The sequence below is a fragment of the Lepidochelys kempii genome, chromosome 2 (genome assembly GCF_965140285.1).
Source record: "Lepidochelys kempii isolate rLepKem1 chromosome 2, rLepKem1.hap1, whole genome shotgun sequence".
Lineage (NCBI taxonomy): Eukaryota > Metazoa > Chordata > Testudines > Cheloniidae > Lepidochelys > Lepidochelys kempii.
In genome coordinates, this window is record NC_136381.1 from 108627268 (window position 1) to 108652788 (window position 25521).

General features: G+C 46.0%; 1 protein-coding gene across 4 annotated transcripts in view; it reads right to left on the minus strand.

The window, feature by feature from the left end:
* The window catches only part of CDKAL1 (CDKAL1 threonylcarbamoyladenosine tRNA methylthiotransferase), a 665563-nt gene extending 640543 nt beyond the window's left edge, over positions 1–25020 (minus strand). Inside the window, exons 1-4 of one of the 4 annotated variants that reach the window (XM_073331895.2) lie at positions 24896–25019; positions 22856–22898; positions 5845–6011; positions 1581–1693 (exon numbers count right to left, since the gene is read on the minus strand). In XM_073331895.2, the coding sequence (XP_073187996.1) occupies positions 1581–1693; positions 5845–6011 (280 nt within the window). In that variant the 5' untranslated portion in view covers positions 22856–22898; positions 24896–25019. Of the gene's footprint in view, positions 1–1580; positions 1694–5844; positions 6012–22855; positions 22899–23944; positions 24810–24895 lie in introns of those variants that run through there. The other 3 variants (XM_078851601.1, XM_078851602.1, XM_078851603.1) reach the window with 3 other exon arrangements.
* Positions 25021–25521: the final 501 nt, after the last annotated feature.

Genomic DNA, 25521 nt, shown 5'->3' on the forward strand with positions numbered 1-25521 from the left:
CCTTGGAATCCAGAAGATCCTGCCCCAAAGTCTACATATCACAATAGTTACCCCTCCAGAAATAAAGAGCTTGACATGGTGCCCATCAAAGTCGGTCAACTCTGCTCCAAAGTCTGACAGACAAGTCGTTAAGTGACAAAAGACATTCCCTCCAAGTCACTCCTCACCCAGGTGTTCAAATGACAGTATGCTTCCTTATGTTTAGACCAATGGTTGGGTTCTGCTTAACAAAAATAAAATAGAATAAACCAAAACACCTTACTCTACCAGAAACCACTGGAAGTAAAACAAACCCACAAGATTATCACAGAATTTGCTGTTATCTGTTAGATGTTACCCTATAATAGTTCACCTTAAGTGATCACTCTGGTTACAGTGTGATTGGTAAAACCCATTGTTTCATGTTCTCTATGTATATAAATCTCCCCACTGTATTTTCCACTCAATGCATCCGATGAAGTGAGCTGTAGCTCACCAAAGCTTATGCTCAAATAAATTTGTTCGTCTCTTAGGTGCCACAAGTACTCCTTTTCTTTTTGCGAATACCGACTAACACGGCTGCTACTCTGAAACCTATAAGCCAACCATAATGGTTATGAAGCCATTCACTTTCGTTTGATCAGAGGAAAAGTCTCTCTCTCTCTTTTCTTCTTATCAGTGATCACCATTTTTTTCCAGGGGAGGGTAATGAAACAGGACTCTCCTTTTGGGTCCTATCAATGCAGTACTTAACTTGTCAGGAGGGAGCACTATTTTATGTCACATGGTGTTCTTGCCCCTAAGGACAAGTGTGCTACTTCTGTACCATGATCAGAATCTGCCAGCACATAAAGAAAAAAAGACAGGCTTCAAATTAGTGTCCCCAATTGCAGCTGAGCACACCAAATCTTTCTTTGTCCAGTTAGATCTCAGTTGCATTCAAAATAATATGCAGTCTGCAGGTCTCCTAAAACTCAACAGGCAGTTAAAGGTTTTTAGTGTTTCTACTGTAAAATTCATCCTCAAAAAGCAGGTTTAAAAGTTCAAGTTAAAATCTGGCATATAAAATCTCAAAGTTTTTATATATATATATACACACACACACATATATATCTGAAGACTACAGACAATGAATTTGTTTATAGTTATATAAGAAAAACACAGAAGTTTACTGACATAAGATTTAGTTCAGGTTTTAACTAAAGTAGAGATTTAAAAATCCCCAAGACAGTGAGATGTAAAAATGAACTACTGAATCTGCACCAAAATCTATTTTAACTTAAGTTCAGTAATTTTTAGCAGGACTCATCACATACAAACATCAATCTGACATAACAGATCAGAACTGCCTCAAAAGATGCATGGGCCTGGACTAGATGACCTCTTGCAGTCCCTTGCTGTCCTACAATTCTCTGAGGCCCACAAATATGGTTCACATCACTGAATGGACTTCCAAATACAGTTTACTCATGCCAAACAAGCTAGCTAACATGGTGACGTGAAAGTGGGTGTAGTAAAATCTAATTTAAAAAGACTAGACTGGTTCAATCTAAATATTAAATCAGCAAAAAACCTGAAAGTAGTTTGACTGAGATCATTACCTGTAATTTTGTACCCATAAGAAGCCAACTGTCCAGCCATGTATTCTCCATCTGAATTATTATGAGAACATCCCCATGTGCGTATCCAAATTTTTTGCGCACCGGGAATAATGCTGTTGAGTGAACAGAATCAGGAAAGCAAGTTAGAGATAAAAACAAAATAAAACATGAAGTCATTTCAGGCACTCAGGAACAAAAGGTTTTGGTCCCTATACATTGGAATGTTAAATGACTCACACATGTAACCCTCCACCCAGCCTCAATGAGGTGGAGAGGGAAGAAAAGATTCAGTATTTTAATGGGGGGCAGGGAAGGTAAGAAAGAAATGATAGCTTCAAAATAGAGAGGGTATATGGAAAGAGAAGACTATATTCTGTGGCTACATGGAATCAAAAACCTAAAAACCAAACCCGATTTTTTTTTCTTAGATAGAGATTTCAATGTTCATACACAATACGAGACTGGCAGCACTAAAAATAAGTCATCTATCCATGAAATAGGTACAGCTAAATTGCAAGCTTCTCATGCTGCCTCACCTATGTGCCTTCAACTCACTCCACACAGGCTACCTATCAGACATCACTACTAATCCAGAGCCGCTACTGACCAGTGAGGTAGGGATGAAAAGCTCTGTACCCCAATCTTTCTGAGCTACAAATGTATTATTAAAAAGAAAAAAATTAATTAAAGAATTAAAAAGCTGCTACTTTGAAAAAAGTATTATTGTGGCAGATTTGTACCACTGTAGTACAGGGCATGCCAGCTTATTTGAAGATTTATAATTGGGCTAAAAAAGGTTGCTCCAGAATAAAGCCTCTTCAGAGGTACAGCCATGATACAAAAGAGCCCACTAGAAGAACAGAACAGAAATCTCAAGGCTTGGCTTACACTACCAATTTACATCTGTATAACTACAGTACACCCTGAGAGTTACGAACTGCCCGGTCAACCACACACCCGATTTGGAACCAGAAGTATGCAATCAGGCAGAAGAGAAAAAAAAATAAAAAAGCAAACAGTACAGTACTGTGTTAAACGTAAACTACTAAAAAAATAAAGGGAAAGTTTAAAAAGAGATTTTATAAGGTAAGGAAACTCTTTCTGTGCTTGTTTCATTTAAATTAAGATCCTTAATTGCAGCATTTTTCTTCCGTATAGTAAAGTTTCAGAGCTGTATTAAGTCAATGTTCAGTTGTAAATTTTTGAAAGAACCACAACGTTTTGTTCAGAGTTACAAACAACCTCCATTCCCAAGGTGTTTGTAACTCTGAAGCTCTATGTACATTGCTCAGGAAGGTGGGCTTCTCCCGTCAAAGTAGTTAACACCTCTTGGGGAGGTGGAGTACCGACACTGATGGGAGAAGGCTAGGTAGTGTCTTCAAAAAGGCTCTGCAGCTGCGCCACTGAAGTACTGTAAGTGCAGACAAGCCCTAAGAAACACTGAGGAGTCAAGAATGGCCAATGGATAAGAATCATGCCCGTTTGCAGAAAATTAGTAGGGCCTTGTCTACAAAGTTTTGTCAGAAAAAGTTATGCCGCTTCAATTAAAACCACTGTTGCGTGTCCACACTATTCTCCTTGTGTCGGCAGAGTGCATCCATACGAGCAGCTCTTGCATCGATTCAGAGAGCAGTGCACGGTGGTAGCTTTCCCACTGTGCAACTAGCTGCAGGATGCTTTGGGAAGGATTTGCAATGCCTCATGGGGCAGGTGCAGTGTCACATGATGCAGGTTTCTCAATCCCATCATTCCATGGGCTTCCTAGTAGATTGTCAACTTTTCAACTGAAGTGTGGGGAGGGAGGAAGAAGAGAGTTGTGTGTGTGGAGGGAGAGGGAGACAGCAGGCTGACCAACTTATGCTGAGGCAGGGGGAGGGGAACACCCCACACACACATCAGCCCCTGACTCTGCTCTGCACAGCAGTCTCTCCCTACACTCCTGGCAGAAGCAGCCCGCTCTGCCTGCCTATGGTTCTGTGATTCTCTCCGAGTTCTCCCACAGCCTCCTCAGCTGCCGGGAGCAGCATTCTGAGCAGCTCTGTGAGCTCTCCATGTTGAGGAATGTCAAAGCAGCACAGCCATCTGCCCCCACACTCCCGACAGCAAAAGTCTGCCTGCCCATGTTTTCCTAGTGCCGGGGAGAACAGGAGCATTCCAAGTTAATGATTTGCTCTTTGTTCCCAGAACAGAGCAGCCTGCTCAGCTGTCAGATATTTCCAGGCGCTTTGAAAGTACACGCCTGCAGGGCAGCAGAGATCAAACAGTGAGCAGAGCGGTCAGGGCAGGCATTGTGGGATACTGGTGGAAATCAGTTATGTCAACAAAACAAACAGCAGTATGTACACTGATGCCTTGTAGCTTTAACTTTTCTGCAAAATGCTTTATGCCTCTCGTCCAGGTGGTTTTATTTTGTCAGGAAAACAGCAGAGTTTTTGGCCAAAAGTAGCTCTGAAGTGTGCATACCTCAACTGTTTTGTAGGAAAAAGGCAGGTTTTCCTGACAAAACTCTGTAGTGTAGTCATGGCCTAGCATAAAAGCAAACACACATGTGTAGTCCTTAAACCTCCATGGCTAAATCCCAGACATAAAGCTCCAAAAAGGTCATCCTTTGTAGGGACGTAAATTACCAGAGTAAAAAACACTGAAAACCACACAGTAATGGCCAACAGAGAGAACTACTAAATATGGATAGCAGCAGATCCTTGATACAGCAACAAATAATATGTTCTTGATATGATGGAATCAATGTGTCTACTGTCTTTGAATGGGGCTAACTCTACAGACTTTATGATTAAAAAAATGCTCTTATGCTTCTGAAATTCAGCAGATCTCTAGTAGACTGTAAAGCATAAAGCAAAAATGATGTTTCCTGTGAATTCCAGGATTAAAAGATTAAAGACTGGTAATGGATTATTTTCTTGTTTCCTCAGTGCATTTGATAGCACTTTGCATATGTTCAGTTTCTATTGTTTATGTGGGCTTCACAGGTAGCAACAGGGAAAAGAAAAAAGAAAATGATGTACAATCACAAAAATTGGCAGTGGGACTAGAGGGCAGATCTAATATCTTGAAGTCTTTTTAGCACTTTCTAAAAACTTACGTTCAATTTCAAAATTACTTTGAAGGGATACTTTAATGCAAAGACCTACTTCTACTCCCTCTTTTTATTCTTGAAAGAAGAAGCATAGAATCATAGAATATCATAGAATATCAGGGTTGGAAGGGACCCCAGAAGGTCATCTAGTCCAACCCCCTGCTCAAAGCAGGACCAATTCCCAGTTAAATCATCCCAGCCAGGGCTTTGTCAAGCCTGACCTTAAAAACCTCTAAGGAAGGAGATTCTACCACCTCCCTAGGTAACGCATTCCAGTGTTTCACCACCCTCTTAGTGAAAAAGTTTTTCCTAATATCCAATCTAAACCTCCCCCACTGCAACTTGAGACCATTACTCCTCGTTCTGTCATCTGCTACCATTGAGAACAGTCTAGAGCCATCCTCTTTGGAACCCCCTTTCAGGTAGTTGAAAGCAGCTATCAAATCCCCCCTCATTCTTCTCTTCTGCAGGCTAAACAATCCCAGCTCCCTCAGCCTCTCCTCATAACTCATGTGTTCCAGTCCCCTAATCATTTTTGTTGCCCTTCGCTGGACTCTCTCCAATTTATCCACATCCATAGATGCATCAGCTTTCCTGTTGCAACCAACATTTTTTCTACAGAATATCAGTTTTATGTTATCTGACGCTGATACTCTTCCATGCCATTTAACAGTCAGTTATTTCCATTACTGAATAGGTAATCTGAAAGACTTAACAGTAAACTGTCACCACTTTTAACATTTTAAATTCTACTTCCCCACCCCTAAACCCCAAAAAAACACTAGAATCCAAGAGCAAGATTTTCAAGAGCTCAGCTCCCATTTACACACCCTAAATGAAAAGTCCAAATTGTCAGAACTTCTCAGTATCCAGTAACTGTCTCTGAAAATAATACAAGGTGCTGGCCAATATTGTATATCCGGTCACTTCATTCAGGCATTTCAGTGGGAGCTGCTGAGCTTTTTAGCAATTAGGTCACAATAGGGAGTACGGAGTATTTTTGAAACTCTGGCCCCAAATTATCAGCATGCTTAATAAAAGCAGCAACGTTTTTATTACAACCAAATCTGAAGACAACTTAAAAGCTATGTGGCAACGCCACATTCCATTTTTATTTTAAAAAACTGGAAGTGTGTACATACTAGGGCTTTTTTGAAAAAAAGAACTTACCTATCGCTTGGTGGATCATCATCTGCCTGAACATTTTTTTGTGAACTGCGTTTTCGCACTTTAGGAACAACATTCTTTCGTGCAAACTGTCGGTCATGTGGTTTCACATCTTGTGCTGACACAATATCCTCAATATCTTCAAGCAGTGAATCACAAGCAGCAGGCATCTTCAAGAACAGAAATATTTAAATTCAAAATCAGATTCTATTGTCAGATATTAGTGTTGATCTTGTGCACTCTTTGGAGAAAAGTCTGCTAACTTTTCTAGATACACATGCAATAGAGAAAGATATACATGACCTCACAGTGCACCTAATAATCCTCTATTGTGTAAGACCCTACACAAGCTATTGACCTGATCCTGCAAACTCTTCCTGAATGAAATAATTCCAATTAAATCAAAGGAACTATTCTCAGGTGAGACAGAATTTGAAGAATGGGACTAAGTTAACAATAAGATCCACTTGACATCTGAAAGTAGAATCAGGATCATGTATTTGTATTAGGAAAATAACCTATTATAAACAAAATGAAACTTAGTTATTTCGGACAGCAGAAAGAGTAGATGATGACTTTTACATTTTTCTTCTTCCACATATATCTAAGTTTGAAATGCCAAACTGAGGAGTTTATCATGCATATCAAAACAAAAACAATTTCCCAAAATTAACTCAAATAGATTAATTGCATCCATTTAATTGAGTTTACAACTGTAAAGATACACATGTAAAGAAAACAAAATTATCTTGGTTAAAGTACCTACCATGAATAATAAACAATCTATCAGTACCACGTCTCTTATGAGCACCAATCTCAAGAAAGTGAAAACTCAGCCTTGAGTTCTGCAAACACTTAGACCATGTCTACATTATAAAATTAGGTCAAATTTATAGAAGTCGGATTTTTAGAAAGCCTTTTTATACAGTCGATTGTGTGTGTCCCCACACAAATGCTCTAAGTGCATTTAGTTGGCAGAGTGTGTCCACAGTACCAAGGCTACAGTCGACTTCCGGAGCGTTGCACTATGGGTAGCTATCCCACAGTTCCTGTAGTCTCCGCCACCCATTTGAATTCTGGGTTGAAATCCCAATGCCTGATGGGGCAAAAACATTGCCGCAGGTGGTTCTGGGTACATATGGTCAGGCCACCCCTTCCCTCCCTCCCTCCGTGAAAGCAACAGCAGACAATCATTTCGCGCCTTTTTTCCTGGATTACCCGTGCAGACACCATACCACGGCAAGCATGGAGCCCGCTCAGCTCACCGTCACTGTATGTCTCCTGAGTGCTGGCAGACGCAGTACTGCATTGCTACACAGCAGCAGCTCATTGCCTTTTGGCAGCAGACGGTGCATTATGATCGGTAGCCATCAACTCTGTACTCCTGGGTGCTCTTTTAGCTAACCTTGGTGAGGTCGGTCAGGGGCGCCTGGGCAAACATGGGAGTGACTCAGCCAGGTCATTTCCCTTTTTAAGTTTAGTCTCATGGAGATTCAGTCCTGCCGGCAGTCCTACTGCACCATCTTCTGGCAAGCACCCAGGAGATGACAATGGCTAGCAGTAGTACTGCACCGTCTGCTGCCAGCCTAAGATGTATAAAGACAGATGATGTGGATCAAAACAAGAAATAGACCAGATTTGTTTTATATTCATTTGTATTCATTTTCTCCCCCCTCTCCTTCCCTCCATGAAATCAACGGCTTGCTAAACCCAGGGTTTTGAGTTCTATTGTTGAGGGGGCCATTCTGTTTCTCCTTGATACAAAGCCACCCCCTTTGTTGATTTTAATTCCCTGTAAGCCAACCCTGTAAACCCATGTCATCAGTCGCCCCTCCCTCTGTAAGAGCAACGGCAGACAATCGTTTTGCGCCTTTTTTCAGCACAGATGCCATCACACAGGGAACATGGAGCCCGCTCAGATCACCGCCGCAATTATGAGCACTATAAACACCGCGGGCATTATCCAGTAGGATATGCAAAACCATAACCTGCAACAAAAGCGAAACCAGGCGAGGAGGCGACTGCAGCGTGATGAGGAGAGTGATGAGGACATAGACATAGACTTCTCACAAAGTACGGGCCCCTGCAATGTGCATGTCATGGTATCAATTGGGCAGGTTCATGCCATGGAACGCCGATTTTGGGCCCAGGAAACAAGCACAGACTGGTGGAACCGCATAGTGTTGTGGGTCTGGGACAATTCCCAGTAGCTGAGAAACTTTCGCATGCATAAGGGCACTTTCATGGAATTTTGTGACTTGCTTTCCCCTGCCCTGAAGCGCAAGAATACCAAGATGAGAGCAGCCCTCACAGTTCACAAGCAAGTGGTGATAGCCCTGTGGAAGCTTGCAACACCAGACAGCTACTGGTCAGTCAGAAATCAATTTGGAGTGGGCAAATCTACTGTGGGGGCTGCTGTGATCCAAGTAGCCAACGCAATCACTGAGCTGCTAAAATCAAGGGTAGTGACTCTGGGAAATGTGCAGGTCATAGCGGCTAGCTTTGCTGCAATGGAATTCCCTAACTGTGGTGGGGCGACAGACGGAACCCATATCCCTATCTTGGCACCGGAGCACCAAGGCAGCGAGTACATAAACCGAAAGGGGTACTTTTCAATGGTGCTGCGAGCACTGGTGGATCACAAGGGACGTTTCACAGACATCAAAGTGGGACGGCCGGGAAAGATACATGACGCTCGCATCTTCAGGAACTCTGGTCTCTTTGAACACTTGCAGGAAGGGATTTACTTCCCAGACCAGAAAATAACCGTTGGGGATGTTGAAATGCCTATAGTTATCCTTGGGGTCCCAGCCTACCCCTTAATGCCATGGCTCATAAAGCCATACACAGGCAGCCTGGACAGTAGTCAGGAGCTGTTCAACTGTAGGCTAAGCAAGTGCAGAATGGTGGTAGAATGTGCATTTGGGTGTTTAAAAGCCCGCTGGAGCAGTTTACTGAGTCGTTTAGACCTCAGTGAAACCAATATTCCGATTGTTATTACTGCTTGCTGTGTGCTCCACAATATCTGTGAGAGTAAAGAGGAGACGTTTATGGCGGGGTGGGACGTTGAGGCAAATCGTCTGGCCACTGATTACAAATGCAGCCAGACACCAGGGCATTTAGAAGAGCACAGGAGGGTGCAGTGTGCATCAGAGAAGCTTTGAAAACCAGTTTCATGACTGGCCCGGCTACGGTGTGAAAGTTCCGTTGGTTTCTCCTTGATGAAACCCCGCCAGCCCCGGGTTCACTCTACTTTCCTGTAAGCTAAGTACCCTGCCCTCCCCCCTTCGATCACCACTTGCAGAAGCAATAAACCATTGTTGCTTCACATTCATGCATTCTTTATTTATTCATCACACAAACAGGGGGATAACTGCCAAGGTAGCCCGGGAGGGGTGGTGGAGGAGAGAAGCACCGGGTGGGGTGGTGGAGGAGGGAAGGACAAGGACACACAGCACTTCAAAAGTTTAAAACTTAAAACTTATTGAATGCCAGCCTTCTGTTGCTTGGACAATCCTCTGGGGTGGAGTGGCTGGGTGTCCGGAGGGCCCCCCACTGCATTCTTGGGCGTCTGGGTGAGGAGGCTATGCAACTTGGAGTGGAGGGCGGTTGGTTACACAGGGGCTGTAGCAGAGGTCTGTGGTCCTGCTGCCTCTCCTGCAGCTCAACCATACGCTGGAGCATATGAGTTTGATCCTCCAGCAGCCTGAGCATTGATTCCTGCCTTCTGTCAGCAAGCTGACGCAACCTATCATCTTCAGCCCACCACCTCTCCTCGCGTTCATATTGTGCTTTCCTGCACTCGGAGACTGTCTGCCTCCACATATTTTGCTGTGCTCGGTCAGTGTGGGAGGTCAGCATGAGGTCAGAGAACATTTCATCGCAAGTGCGTTTTTTTCGCCTTCTAATCTTCACTAGCCTCTGGGAAGGAGAAACATATGCAGCTGGTGGAGGGAAAAAAAAAAGGGAGAGTGGTAGTTAAAAAGACACATTTTATAGAACTATGGGTACACTCTTCCACGGTAAACCTTGCTGTTAACATTACACAGAACATGTGTTTTAATTACAAGGTCGCATTTTGCCTCTTATTGAGGGTATGCCAGTTTGGTGTGAGAGATCACTCATGCAGGGCCGTGCAACAGAATTCGGCTTGCAGGCAGCCATGGTAAGCCACGCTCTTTTGGCTTCTTTAACCTTCATAACATGTGGGAATGGTTTCAAACAGCAGCGCTCCCATTTCCCATACAAAGTAGCCGTTGGGTTGGCCATTTAAAATAGGTTGGCAATTTAAAAGGAGGGGTTGTGGTTTCCGGGTTAACATGCAGCAGAAACCCAACTAACCCCCCACCACACACGCACATACACACACCCAATTCTCTGGGATGATGGCTTCACCCCTCCCTCCATTGCATGGCTAAAAGCAGGGACGATTTCTGTTCAGCCACAGGCAAACAGCCCAGCAGGAACTCTGAATGTCCGCTTACTAAAACCACCCTATTTCAACCAGGTGACCATGAATGACATCACTCTCCTGAGGGTAACACAGAGAGATAAAGAACGGATGTTGTTTGAATGCCAGCAAACACCGGGACCATACGTTGCAATGCTTTGCTCTGCAATGATTCCCGACTACGTGCTACTGGCCTGGCGTGGTAAAGTGTCCTGCCATGAAGAACGGAATAAGGCTGCCCTCCCCGGAAACCTTTTGCAAAGGCTTTGGAAGTACATCCAGGAGAGCTTTATGGAGATGTTCCCTGGAGGATTTCCGCTCCATTCCCAGACACGTTAACAGACTTTTCCAGTAGCTATACTGGCCACAAATTCAAGGGCAAATCAATCATTAAATATGCTTGCTTTTAAACCATGTATAATATTTACAAAGGTACACTCATCAGAGGCTCCTTCTCCACCTTCAGGGTCCAGGAGCCCACCTTGGGTGGGTTCGGGGGGTAGTGGCTCCAGTCCAGGGTGATAAACAGATCCTGGCTGTTAGGGAAACCAGTTTCTCCGCTTCCTTGCTGTCAGCTATCTACAACCTCCTCCTCATCATCTTCCTCGCCCCCAAAACCCACTTCCGTGTTGACTCCCAGTCCTTGGATGGAGTCAAAGCACAGGGTTGGGGGTAGTGGTGACTGAAACCCCTAGAATGGCATGCAGCTCATCATAGAAGCATCATGTCTTGGGCTCTGAACTGGAGCGGCCGTTTGCCTCTCTGGTTTTTTGGTAGGCTTGCCTGAGCTCCTTAATTTTCATGCAGCACTGCTGTGGGTCCCTGTTATAGCCTCTGTCCTTCATGCCCTTGGGAGATTTTTTCAAATGTTTTGGCATTTCGTTTTTTCGAACTGAGTTCTGCCAGCACGGATTTGTCTCCCCATACAGCAATCAGATCCCGTACCCCCCGTTCGGTCCATGCTGGAGCTCTTCGGCGATTCTGGGACTGCATGGTTTCCTGCGCTGATGGGCTCTGCATGGTGACCTGTGCAGGTGAGCTCGCCATGCTGGCCAAACAGGAAATTAGACTGAAAAGTTCGCAGGCCTTTTCCTGTCTACCTGGCCAGTGCATCTGAGTTGAGAGCTCTGTCCAGAGCGGTCACTACTGAGCACTCTGGGATAGCTCCCAGAAGCCAATACCGTCGAATTGCGTCCACACTATCCCAAATTCGACCCAGCAAGACCGATTTCAGCGCTAATCCCCTCGTCGGGGGTGGAGTAAAGAAATCAATTTTAAGAGCCCTTTAAGTCGAAAAAAAGGGCTTCATCATGTGGATGGGTGCAGGGTTAAATCGAGGTAACACTGCTAAATTCGACCTAAACTCGTAGTGTAAACCAGGCCTTAGACAAATACACAGTTCCATTGGCTTCACTGGATGATTCATATATGTAAATTTAGCACTTGAGAGCTTTTTCAGGATCAAGGCCTGAGTCATGATCTGGTTATACAAGACCTCAACCTGAAGTAAGTTTGGCTTGAACAAACATACATACCAATATTCAGTTATCTTTTAAAAAAAAACTAAGGAGTAATAATCTAGTAGTGTAATAGCTTAATGTCATTTAATCTACTGAGTTAGCATAAACTGTAAGCAAACTCTACACAGTTCCTTGGAAAAAGAGAAGTCTCGTTTAATGGAAAAAACAATCCTGAACTGGCATTTATGAACCTTTATAGATAAATATGTTTTATCATCTACTAGGATAAAATTTAACAGGGTTTTTTTGTATGTAAGAGTCCAAAAGAAAACCACTAAGTCCTACTGTATGTTTAAACATAAAGTATCAGTCCAGAGAAACCCAGAGAAAAAGATGGAGTGGCATTCTTAACCCATGTTTATGATAGCGCAGGAGAAGAAAGAAAACCCGACCATGCTCACAACCAACACCAGCCCCAACTTGAAGCATCCTGGAATTTTTGTATTTAAACATTTAACTGTTACACAAATTGACGCCGTTCTATAGAACAGATTTACAGCACTGAATTTGGCATAGAATCTTTACCTTTGAAGCTTCACAACAATCTTCATTCTCCCTTTCTCTGCCTGCCCACCCATCCCCATACACATTGAGGATTATTCTTGACAAGTAAAATGTGGAAACAGTGTTCCAGCATGGTCATTATAACTCCTTTCTGAATGAGACCAGATCCATAGTAGCATTCTCCAGTAACGACCAGAATTATGCTAGTCGGACAATCCACATTTAGCAGGAAAGTACTCCACATCGATCGCAGCAGCCCCATGGTGCTCTCCCATCCTGACAAGCCAGGGAGCAAAAGAACAAGAGAAAAGGACAAACTCTTACTTCTCAAATCGCAGTGGAATGTTGAGGGACACCAACAGGTTATGGGTAGGGCCCTACCAAATTCATGGTGCATTGTGGTCAATTTCATGGTCATAAGATTTTAAAAAGAAGACATTTCAGGTATTTAAATCTAAAATTTCACGGTGTTGTAATTGTAGAGGTCCTAACCCAAAAAGGAGTCGTGGGGGAGGGTTGCGGCACTGCTACCCTTGCTCCTGCTGGCAGCGGCGCCACATTCAGAGCTGGGCAGCTGGAGAGCGGCGGCTGCTGGCCAGTCACCCAGCTCTGAAGGCAGAGCCACGACCAGCAGCAGTGCAGAAGTAATAATGGCATGATATGGTATTGCCACCCTTACTTACAGAACCGAGCCCTCAGTCAGCAGCTGCCACTCTTCAGCTGCTGTTCTCCAGCCACCCAGCTCTGAAGGCAGAGCAGAAGTAAGGGTGGCAATACCGTGGGCCCCATAAAATAACCTTGCGCCCCTCCCCCACAACTCCCTTTTGGGTCAGGACCCCTCAATTTAAGAAATACTGGTCTCCCCTGTGAAATCTGTATAGTTTAGGGTAAAAGCACACAGAAGACCAGATTTCACGGTCCGTGACGTGTTTTTCATGGCTGTGAATTTGGTAGAGCCCTAGTTATGAGTCCGCTGTCAATTTTTTCATTGCAGATCTCTATGTTCAGGAACACAAAGTTCACTCCATCCACCTGCTGAAATATGGGTTTTAACCACTGCAACTAGAAGACCCTCAAAATCGTTACCTCCTTTAAATACAAAATCTTATACTGTGCCCATCACCATATTCAAGTGCCTCTAAAAAGAAACTGTAATTTTAGTAACTGTCCATGGTTACCAGTTTCCACCTTCCAAATACATTTTATAAAGATTTTTCAATATAGTTTACAAAGACCAACCGATACAGAACATAAATGCTCCTAAATAAATCAGTCTATTGCAGAGGTCCCCAAACTGTGGGGCAGAATATTCAGGGGGGCGCAGCTGGGGCCCAGGCCAGCTCCCGCCGGGGGAGGCACCACCCAGCTCCTCTCCTGGCCCAGGGTCCCAGCTGCCAGCCCCCTTACCCTGTCCAGCGCCCCAGAGCCACGGCTCCACTCCCAGCCACAGCTCAGGGGGAATGCAGAGAGGGGTTGGGGAGGGCATGAGGTAAATAGTCTTGGGGTCACTGGTCTATTGAGTCAAAAAAGAAAAACCAACGAAAACAAACAAAACAAAAAAACCCTTAAGTCTCTGGCCATGGGAAACAAGATTTCTCCAATGCACCGTGTGGTATGCATGGTTATTTATTCCAGCAGTATAGAACTGAACAGATCAAGTACAAATTTGGACCTTATCCTGCAAGTGGTCCCACTAGAATCCATAAAACTACTCATATAAAGATTTGCAAGATCAGACCCTTGAACAGCAAGGGGTCCATGGTATCAACTCATAAACCTGCATATGATTTCTCTCCCTTTATTTCTGCTTGTTTAAGATTAAAGCCAAAAAACGTAAGGGTAAGAGTGAAAACTAACCCTTATCTTATCCCCACTGTATTTAAGTATTGCACATAAGAAATGTAAGTCAACCACATTTCAGCAATACATTCAATACTTGGGCATACCAAGTAACATCTAGTTTTCTGGCTTGAAGCTCATGTCTGATTCTTAACATATTTTTATACTACTGCGATCACATGGGCTATCAACAAGTACAAAAGGAAAATAACACATTCATCAAGAATTCTGTGAAAGAGCTCATAGTGGCGGGCAACCTAGTCTATTCAGGACAACAATACTAACACATGACATTGAAGCTGTAACTGCCAAATTAATCAAACCCTTCGGTAAATACAATTCAGACAAGCAAATTCAACACCTCAAAAAACTAGTCTATATACAAACTCAAAAGATAACTACAATTTTATAATGCCACTTATATAGGGTGACCATATTTCCCTATGCTGAATATAGGACACCTGGTAAAATTACTCGTACTCAAGCGAGTTCAACGGTAATCAATCAGAACTATGCAGTACAATCGTTCAAATTAACATCAAGTTGACTGATCCCCCTTTAGGAAGAAATACTGCATAGTTGGATTCTTTATATTTACCTTCTTATCTTTAAGACTTCAGGGTTCACACTAGGCATGTAAATACCATTTTAAAAGTTAACCGTTTAAACGATTAAAAAATATGTCATTTAAATGGTTAACCATTTAAGCATGGCTGGCATCGCCTGTATTGTTCATTGGTATTGTTCATCAATCAGGAGGTGGAGGCGTATTGTTCATCAATCAGGAGGTGGAGGCAGGTCAGATAAAATGATTTTAAAATAATACCTGGCACTTATAGTACAGTATAATTTCAATAAACTGGGATTTTCAGATAAAAGGAATTAGGTTATCTGAATCCAGAGTGCATCCCCCATGCTCCTTATGTTGGTTGGTAGCACTCACGTTTATGTGAGTGCCCGATTATCTGAAAGTTTAGGCTGTCCCCAAGACCATTTGGATAAACGGGAGTGTACTGTACTTCGTATCAGAGTACATTACAGGTGAATCCTTGCTACTGGAAGTGAGTTAGGGAATGTGTCTAATTTGTTATACCAAGGAATTGTGAATCAGTGTTTTTAGTACTACTCCTGCCTCTGCTTCTAACTCACTCTGATTTTGAGCAAGTCAGTATGGTTATGATTAAGAAAGTGACTGAGTAAAAACAATGTTGTTCTTCTTGACATCTGTTTCACTGTGTGTGTATTCAGTCATTACAAAAAAAAAAAAGTTATAACATGTTTTGTATCCTGGCTAGACTGGTAGAACCAACATAGCTATGGGACACGAAGCTGGATTCTGTATCATTTTTTATACATCAGCAGCATTACAACTGAATCTTTTATTTCTATTGATGATGCTCAAGACTAAGTACAAGGCTCTAAGATTCCAGGTTGAGTTTTCAGTGGTGTCAGAAAAAACATTTTTTTACTTTTAGACTGAGCAAATCTGATGTGGAATCATCAGGATGCAATAAATATGGAACCCCACAATGCCATTTTTCAAACGCTAACTCTGCCCTCAACATCTTCATTTTAGAGGAGAAAATACTAATGTGTGTGTGGAATTATGGAGCTTAATGTTTATAAAATACTTTGATATCCTTTGAAAGACATTTTAGAAGTGCAAAGCAGCACTCTCCATTAAAGATATAGGGAGAATGAAAAAATATTCCAACTGAAATGTGGGGTTTAAGTTGATATTCTTTTAAATTTTCTTGCCCAGATGAGGGTTTTGGTTGTGCAGGGCTAATACAGTAAGGCTGTGTCTACACTACAGCCTATGGCAGCACCCCGCGAACAACATTAAGTTATACCAACATTAGCATTCATGCGCACAGTACTACGTCAGCAGGAGAGCTTCTGCTGCAACATAGCTTATGCTGCTCATGGAGGTGGGTTTTTCTTACGTCAACAGGAGAGCTCTCTCCCATCAGCATAGATCTCTCTTTACCTGATGCACTATAGCGGCCCAAGAGACTTGTTATCCTGCTGAGTACCTATTGAGGGGATTTTGGTGTTTTAGGATGCATGCTAACCTGTCATCTGCTACTGGTGTGCAACGTTATAGGCACTAGAATCTTTGACCCTGGGAAATGTTGTTACTGATTAAATGGATGCTGAGTGTCACAGGATAAGTGTAGGGTGACCAGATGTCCTGTTTTTAAGCCCTCCTGCAACTGTCCCAACATTTCCTTAAAAACGGGCAAACTGTCCCAGATTTTCTGTCTCCCCCATCACTACTGACAGATCCCCTATAGCTGCTGGCTGGACCCCTGTTTGCCAGCCACCCGTCCACCAGCGGTGAGTTGGAGGTTCCAGTGGCCAACGATAGGGGAAGGGTGTGCAAGGCTGGTGGCAGGGTGAAGATGCAGCTGGCAGGGTCAGCCGCTCCCCTGCTGGTCTGTCAGCACGGCCCCTGCTGTGTTCCAGCTCTCAGCCAGCAGAGCCCCATCCCACTTCCAACCAACACTGGCTGCGCACTGCAAGCTGCGGTGGCTAGTGAGTGCAGGCAGGCGCCAGATGGTGGCCAGTAACATGTCGTCTATGTTGCCCACCAATCGGCCCTTTAAGCGTTCCCCCTCTTGCTGTCCTCTCCTTGCTTTGCCCCTTCACAACTCCCTGCAACCCACTGCTCTTCCATGTCCTCCCCGGCAGGGTGCATCCCATGCCCAGAGAACCAGCCCCTGGTTGGAGCACTCAGCTCACGAACAGCCCGGCCAGCAGGCTCCTTCCTGCCCCCACTGCCTCTGGCTGGGCTGGCGCCCCAGGAAAGCCCAAGACCCTCCAGCCCAGAACACTGGCCAGGAGGAGCCAAGCCCTGCCTGTGCCAAAGCCCCACACAGCACTGGCATGGGGAAGCCTCTCTGCCTCTCAGCTAAGCTCAAAAGTGGCAGGGGGTGGAAGCGATTTTCAGCCTGTTCATGTCCCAAATCTACAGGCTCCACAGCAGCTCCTGCAGCAGGGGCTTAGCACCCTTTCCACACACACCCTCGCCCCAGGGAGCAAGGGGTTGCTCCGTCCCCTAGGCACGCTCCCCTCCTGAGCCACCTCTCCAGCCGAGTTTGCTGCAGTCAGGTTTCCTGGTGACAATGTATTCTGAGGGCTTAACCCCTTCCTGCCCACACTGTAGCCAGGAAGTGGCTGGGTTTTGTCAATGGCCAGCAGCAGTCTGGAGGTGTTAGCTGCCTTTTGATACTGCAGGCAGGCAGGAACAAGCTGCTTCCAACCTGCGATGGGGTGGGGAGGAGAAGCGATGAGCTCTGTAAACACACAGGCCAGGTCATCCCTTCCACCCCCTCTTCCCCTGACACTGGAAGCAGCTCCCATCCCTTCCCTCCCACACAGTGCTGAAAGGCTGCTGCTGGCCACATTCTGGTGCAAACCCTGGCAGAAATCTGGAGAGGAGGGGCATATGACCCTTCTTTCCCCGCCAATGTCTTGCCTCAGGAAGACACAGCACCAGGAAAGGCAGGTCCGTCCTGGGGGTCCAGCCAGGCGTGGAGGACAGAGCACCAGGTAGAGAAGGTCAGATGGGTTGGGGGGGGGGGGGTGTGTGTGTGTGTGTGTGTGTGTGTGTGCGCGCGCCCCCTCCCCGGGTGAGCAACAGATGTAAAAGGTTAACCGGTAAGCAACAGTTAACCCGCCTTAACAGTTAACCCCGGGTCGGCCAGCCGGCCCCCAGCAGTCCCACGGCGGCCGGCCAACCCCAGCAGCCGATTAGCATAAAAACCCCACCTCCACGATCAGCAGAAGTTAAGTCCGTCGACTTAGCCCTATACACATGAGTGCTTATGTCAGTGTAACTTATGTTGCTCAAGGGAGAGGCTTAATCACCACCTTAAACAATGAAAGTTATGCTGACATAGGCTGTAGTGTAGACATAGCCTCATATGCTGAGCTTTCCATCTATCCTGATGCCAATTTCACTATTTTCCAAGTTACCAATGATAGATAAGACCTGAATTTCTCAGGTACAATAACTCCTCACGTAACGTTGTAGTTATCTTCTGAAAAAATGCAACTTTAAGCAAAACGATGTTAAGTGAATCCAATTTCCCCATAAGAATTAATGTAAATGGGGGGGGGGGTTAGGTTCCAGGGAAATTTTTTTCACCAGACAAAAACCTATTTTTTTATATACACACACACACTACATTTTAAACAAACAATTTAATACTGTACACAGCAATGATGACTGTGAAGCTTGGTTGAAGTGGTGAAATCAGAGGGTGGGATATTTCCCAGGGAATGATGAACTGCTAAATGATGAACTATCATTCGACTGAGCCCTCAAGGGTTAACACACTGTTGTTAATGTAGCCTCACACTCTACAAGGCAGCATGAATGGAAGGAGGGGAAACAGCATGGCAGATAGACACACACACACCTTGTGTGTGGGGGACAGAGATGTGCATTGCCCCTTTAAGTATGCTGACCCCATTCTAAGTATATTGCCTTTAAAAAAAATCAGGAAGTTGAAACAGCAGCTGTGGCCAGCAAGCTCTCTGTCCTGAGCCCTGTCCTGTCCCCACCCTGCTCTATATGGAGAAGGGGTAAGTGGGGGGCAGGAGTAGGGGGGAGAGGGACACCCTGACATTAGCCTCCTTCTTCCCCCACGCCCTTTTGTTGTATTCATCTCGCTTTGTTAACAATTGTGATTAAAATAGAGATAGAGGATGTATGTGGATGGATGCTTGGTGTGGATAACAACTGAATGATCAGGGAGGTGCCAGCCAAAGAATCCACTGTCCATCGGCTGAAGAAGGCGTCAAGTGGAAATAACCAGAGGACCCCCGGAGGGCAGACTGGAATCCACTCAACAGCCTCAAGAATGGGAGAACCAAAGAACAAGATAACATCTGGCAGCACGGAGCCATCAGGAATGTGCCATCTGCTGATTGATTCAGCAGCAGCATGATGAAGCAATTCCCATAAACTAGCATAGGAAGAAATTCCTATAGAAATGGACTCTAGAAAGTGAGAACTTTGGGGTCTGATTCTGAAAACCAACTTCCAGGAGCATCAGATGAGCAACTGACAAGGCCCTGCTCCCTCCTCATGTCCAGGCCACCTGGCCAGTGGCTTGGCATGAGCAACTCTAAGGCTGGTAACTATGATAAAAATCTTGCAGTTTGTATTCACAACAAATGTGGCATTTTACCTTTTCCCCTTTCATAAGATCCTGCTGGTTTTTATTTTATAGGTATAACAGGAGCAGCACATGGCTGTGGGGGGAGGCACAGCTGAACTGCTAGCAATTGGTAGCCTGCTGGATGGCTGCTGCACAGGGAACTTAGGGGAGCCAGGAGCTGATAGCGGCAAGTTATATCTCCACATGGTGGCTTAGCACCAGCAATATTCAGAGCCCAGGGGCAAAGCTCCACCAATATTTGGGGCCAAGTTTGGGGGGGTGTCATAAATATAAAGGGAAGGGTAAACCCCTTTGAAATCCCTCCTGGCCAGGGGAAAGCTCCTCTCACCTGTAAAGGGTTAAGAAGCTAAAGGTAACCTCGCTGGCACCTGACCAAAATGACCAATGAGGAGACAAGATACTTTCAAAAGCTGGGAGGAGGGAGAGAAACAAAGGGTCTGTATGTCTGTCTATATGCTGGTTTCTGCCAGGGATAGACCAGGAATGGAGTCTTAGAACTTTTAGTAAGTAATCTAGCTAGGTATGTGTTAGATTATGATTTCTTTAAATGGCTGAGAAAAGAATTGTGCTGAATAGAATAACTATTTCTGTCTGTGTATCTTTTTTGTAACTTAAGGTTTTGCCTAGAGGGGTTCTCTATGTTTTTGAATCTAATTACCCTGTAAGATATCTACCATCCTGATTTTACAGGGGGGATTTCTTTATTTCTATTTACTTCTATTTTTATTAAAAGTCTTCTTGTAAGAAAACTGAATGCTTTTTCATTGTTCTCAGATCCAAGGGTTTGGGTCTGTGGTCACCTATGCAAATTGGTGAGGCTTTTTATCCAACATTTCCCAGGAAAGGGGGGGTGCAAGTGTTGGGAGGATTGTTCATTGTTCTTAAAATCCAAGGGTCTGGGTCTGTAGTCACCTAGGCAAATTGGTGAGGCTTTTTACCAAACCTTGTCCAGGAAGTGGGGTGCAAGGTTTTGGGAAGTATTTTGGGGGGAAAGACGCGTCCAAACAGCTCTTCCCCAGTAACCAGTATTAGTTTGGTGGTGGCAGCGGCCAATCCAAGGACAAAGGGTGGAATATTTTGTACCTTGGGGAAGTTTTGACCTAAGCTGGTAAAGATAAGCTTAGGAGGTTTTTCATGCAGGTCCCCACATCTGTACCCTAGAGTTCAGAGTGGGGGAGGAACCTTGACAAGGGGGCAGGTTCCCCCGGCCCTCTCTTGCTGCCCCCACTCCCCTCCCCGGAGCAGAGCATCCCTGCCTCTGCCTCTTCCCTGAAGCTCTATGTTGCCTCCCGGCAGCAACTGCTGCCGCAGGGTCCTATTGCCCCCCATCTCCACTGCCTGAGGCATACTGGCTGAGCTTGCCCTTCCACCCCAGACCCTTCCCTTTTCCGGCGGGACCCTCCACCAGCAGAGGGGACCCCTCCGCCCACAGTCACCGCTCCTGCCCCATGCTGGGCAAGGAGGCAGCCCCATCCCTCACCCCCCAGTGAGGCTACAGTCAGGGGCAACAGCAGGGGAGGAGGCGCACGCAGCACCCCCCAGCACCCACCAAGGGGGAGGCAAGGGAGATTCCTGGACCTGAGAGGGGCCCTAGAAGCACATGCAGTGACAGTGGTGGGGGTGAGTGTGCTGCTGGGGGGGCAGGAAAGAGAGGCTCCTGCCCCAGAGCTCGCTACTACCGGCAGGGAAAGGGCTGGGGGGAGTCCTCCTCTCTGGCCCCTGTCCCAGAGCAGTCTGCCTGTACCCCAAATTCATCCCCAGCCCTGCCGCACCCTAGAGCCCACACCCCCAGCCAGAGCTTTTACCCCACCACCGCACCCTCAACCCTAGCCCTGAGCCCCTCTAACACCCCAAACACCTTATCCCCAGTCCCAGCCAGAGCCCTCATCCCCCTGCACTCCAACCCTCTGCCCCAGCCCTGAGCCTCTCTAACCCCCCAAACCCACCAGCCCCAGACAGAGCCCTCACCCCCACACTCCTACTCTCACCCTGAGCCCTTCCCACACCCCAAACCCCTCATTCCCAACCCCAGAGCCCTCACCCCTTACACCGCTACTCTTGCCCTGAGCCCTTCCCATCCCCAAACTCCCTCCCAGGGCCTGCACCCTGCACCCCAATCTCCTGCCCCAGCCTAGGGCCTGCACCCCAGACCTCCTCCCGCACCCAAACTCCTTCCCAGAGCCTTGGGCAGGTGGGGGATGGAGTTTGGGGGGGGGGGCGGGTTCAGAGCATCACCAAAATTTCTACAAACCTGCCACCCCTGAGCAGGGCTTCTGGTCCACCCTGGTTCCAAGCCCCCACCAGCTAGCTGCAATGGGCTGCTCTTCCTGCAAGCAGTGGACAAATCAGGTGGCTCCCAAACAACATCAGAAGGGAGCATTGCACAACTTTAAACGAGCATGTTCCCTAATTGATCAGCAACATAGCAACGAAACAACGTTAACTGGGACGACTTTAAGTGAGGAGCTACTGTACAAAATCAAACAGAAAAAACACTAACAAAAACATTTCAGATATACTGTATGCATATGCATTAAATTACAAAGAAGCTAAAATGGGGCCAGAATCTTTGTTTTTTTCCTTTGCAGGTCACCTTTAAGTCTGTGTCTCAGGAATCTTATTTACTTTTTACAAGCAGCTCAATATTCTAATATGCACTATCCATGGTTCCACACAGTAGACAAAACATTTTGTTAGTGAAGTTCAGTTTCAAGTTTGAGACCTTCCAGCTGCAACAGAAAGTTTCATCAACAATATCTCAGTCCTTTTAAAACCTAAATTATACAGGCACACATGTATATGAATATTTCAAGCTGGCAAGTCAATAAATTAATAAAAAACAAGATGGACATAATGTTAGCAGTCAACTTATACTGCTAACCTGAGAACATAACTAACCATGAATGAAACACTCCAGAAGTAAGTTATAAAAGGTAATCAATTAAGTTTATATTATTCATTTTCCCCAGTCTGAAGTTTCTTCCTCTAGCATGCAATAAAACACCACACAGGCCCAATATACACACCATACTGCAATGGTTTAATTAAACGTGTGATTTAAAAATCAAACAGGTACAAAACCCTCTGTGAACGCTCATAACTCAATTTAAGCCTGTCTTACGACGACTGTGTTAAATCAATTCCTTACCATCTTAGCTAAATCAGTATAAGCCTGGGTTAAACTGATTTAAGTATCTGTGTAGAAGTCTGCACCAATCTAACTAAATTTAAAAACAAATGTTTAAATTGATTTAGTTAAACCAGTCCACCTTGTATGAACAGAAAACCAAAAATTTATGCTAAGAGAGGGGTAAACAGGCCCTTGGAAACAATAATTGCTCCAAGACACTACTGCTCTTTTCTTAAGTAAGGTCTAGATGAAGTGAGAGAAGTTATGGAACAAAGCATTTTAAAATTAGACAAACCCTATTTTCAGGTTCATAAAATGAAAAAAATTAGATCGCTCTAAAGCAACATACTAAAACACCATGACCAGACTAAAAACATACCTTGATTTATGCAACGTGTCTTAAGTTCTCTTGAATAAAGTATCTGAAAAGTAGAAAAGGCTCTTAGAGACAAGATTCACCTAAACATACTCACAAGTCTGCCATAGATAGAATATCAGTTATTGAATTTGATTTATGTGTTCTTAAATACATAACTTAGTAACCACTTCAATTTTGGCTGTGTACTTGCACTCTGCATTTGGCACCTGAGGAACATCTTTACAGACTCCTGCAGTAAGGCAGCTATTCCAGATAAGGATAAATATTCAGTGTAAAAAGAGAAGTCTAAGGTGGCAGAAGTGTACTGATAAAAGTTTTGTTTACTAATGAGTTTTAGGGTGACCAGATGTCCCAATTTTATAGGGACAGTCCCGATTTTGGGGTCTTTTTCTTATATAGTCTCCTATTACCCCCCAACCTGTCCCGATTTTTCACACTTGCTGTCTGGTCACCCTAATGAGTTTGCACAATATGACCACTATGAGCTACATATTGACTCTAAAGTGCGTTATTTTCTTTAAGAGTGTTTAGTGTTAGTGTTTTGGAAAGGTACTAATCTCAGAGCTCTATAAATGGAAGATCCTGATTTATCCACCAGAATACAGTACATGCAGTAATAATGCAAGTTCCTGAACACTGCGCTACCATTGCAGCAAATGATTGAGAGAGACCACATCTCGGGATTAAGTCAGTACTTTTCTCTTATTGATCATTCAGTCCTTGCTGCAGAGTGCTAACAAAGTGGTGATTTTTGACATCCACATATGCCCTAGAAGGAACTGAGCTGAGACCACATAAGTATCACTGATTAGTAAATGTGAGCTTCTGTCTGTGAACTTCATGCATCCAATGAAGTGAGCTGTAGCTCACAAAAGCTTATGCTCTAATAAATTTGTTAGTCTCTAAGGTGCCACAAGTACTCCTTTTCTTTTTACGGATACAGACCAACACAGCTGCTACTCTGAAATCTGTCTGTTCAGTCACTTCTGTTCCAACACATCACAGATGATAGTATTTGCATCAGGCCTTCTCACAGATTCATCTTCATATTAAAAAAATATATATTTTAAAAGGAAAGAATAGACAAACCTTGGCATTCAAAAGATTCTGGTTTGAATGCATCATGGTGGACTGAACTAACCGATCTGGTCATCTTTCATAACACTGAAACACCATGGGAGGAAAAAACCAGACGCTGAGCTTTAGCCAACATATTCTTAGAACATGGGTCCAGCAGTGTTGCCTAATGGCTAGAACAACAGACTGGAACTCAGGAGTCTTGGGTTTAATCCCAGTAGCCTCGGGCGTACTGGGTGACCAGGCAAGTAATTTCACCTCTGTGCTCCAGGATATGCACACTGCAATCACAGAGCGCCTCTGCAGCTAGCTGGCTCAGGTATAGGCAGCAAAAAAGCCAAGACAGCACAAGCTGCAGAGCCTGCTGGAGACACTGGGTGATTCCTCGCACAGGTAGCCAGCGGTGCCACGGTACCAGGACCCCAGCCAGGCAGCTCCGCGCTCGCTCGCTTACGGAGTCCCCACAAGCCACACGAGCCCCAGGATTGCCGGGCAGGTGCCTCCTCGGTTTCTTCCATCTGTAAAATGGGGACAATGATCCTGCCCCCTCCCACACACACACGTGGAGAGCTGCGCACCAGCAGCGCCAGGCGGGAGCCGGCTACGACGTTACCGTTACTGCCAAGGGGCTGCCCACGCTGGGGGACAGAGCACAGCCGCGCGCTCCGCGCAGGGCCCCGGGCACTGCCACCCCAGGGGCTCCGCACAAGCCGCCCCCGCCTCCCGTTAACACGGGGGGCCGCCGCTCGCAGGCGGGGGAAGGTGGGGGGGATGGGCCACCACAAGGCGCCGGGGCGGGGGAGCGTTACCGCCCCGCGCTGCTCTTGAGGGGCCAGCCCGCGCCCCCCGGCAGCCCCAGAAACGCGCCTGAGGGGGCTGTGCCCCCGCGAGACCCGCTAGGGGATGGGGCTACACGCTGAATAAACGACTCCGGGAGGGGGAGGGGTGGCAGTTACGACTCACCTCCCAGCCCGCGCCCTCAGCTGGACTCCACCATGATGCCTGCCGTCCGCCCCGCCCCTTCACACGTCAAAACGTCGCAGCCGCGACGGGCTCCCAGGGCGGCCAAACTATTCCGTACCTTGGGCCCTCAGCTCCGCACAAACACACCCCCTACCAGAGCGAGGCTGGCCGCGCCCCCAGGTCTGGGCTGAGTCTTCTGAGTCCCGGGCTCCTCCCACCTCCCTCCCGCAGGGCGGAGGGAGGCGGGGCTGCCGAACGTTCCACTCGGGAGGGTGGGGCCGGGTTTGTGGGGAGATTGTTCGTTGTCCGGCGGCCCCCTAGCGGCCCAGCCGCTCCCTGACGCTGGGGCACGTGTCCCTGCTTTTCTCCGCCGCCAGGGGCTGCAACCTGCCTGCCGGCTGCGCGTGGCACCTTCGCAGGGAGTCCTGCGGCTTGGGCTCCGAGCCCACCCCGCCTCCTGGGAGGCTCGCGCTGAAAGCGCCGGAGTTAGCGCCACTCACCTTGGGCTGCTGAGGCCATAACAGGGCCCGCTTCGGGTTGCACAGGCACCTGGCCAGGGGCCCTGCCAAGGCTGCGTTTTAATGGGTGATATGCCTAACAGCTCCAGTTCACATGCGGCCTCCAGG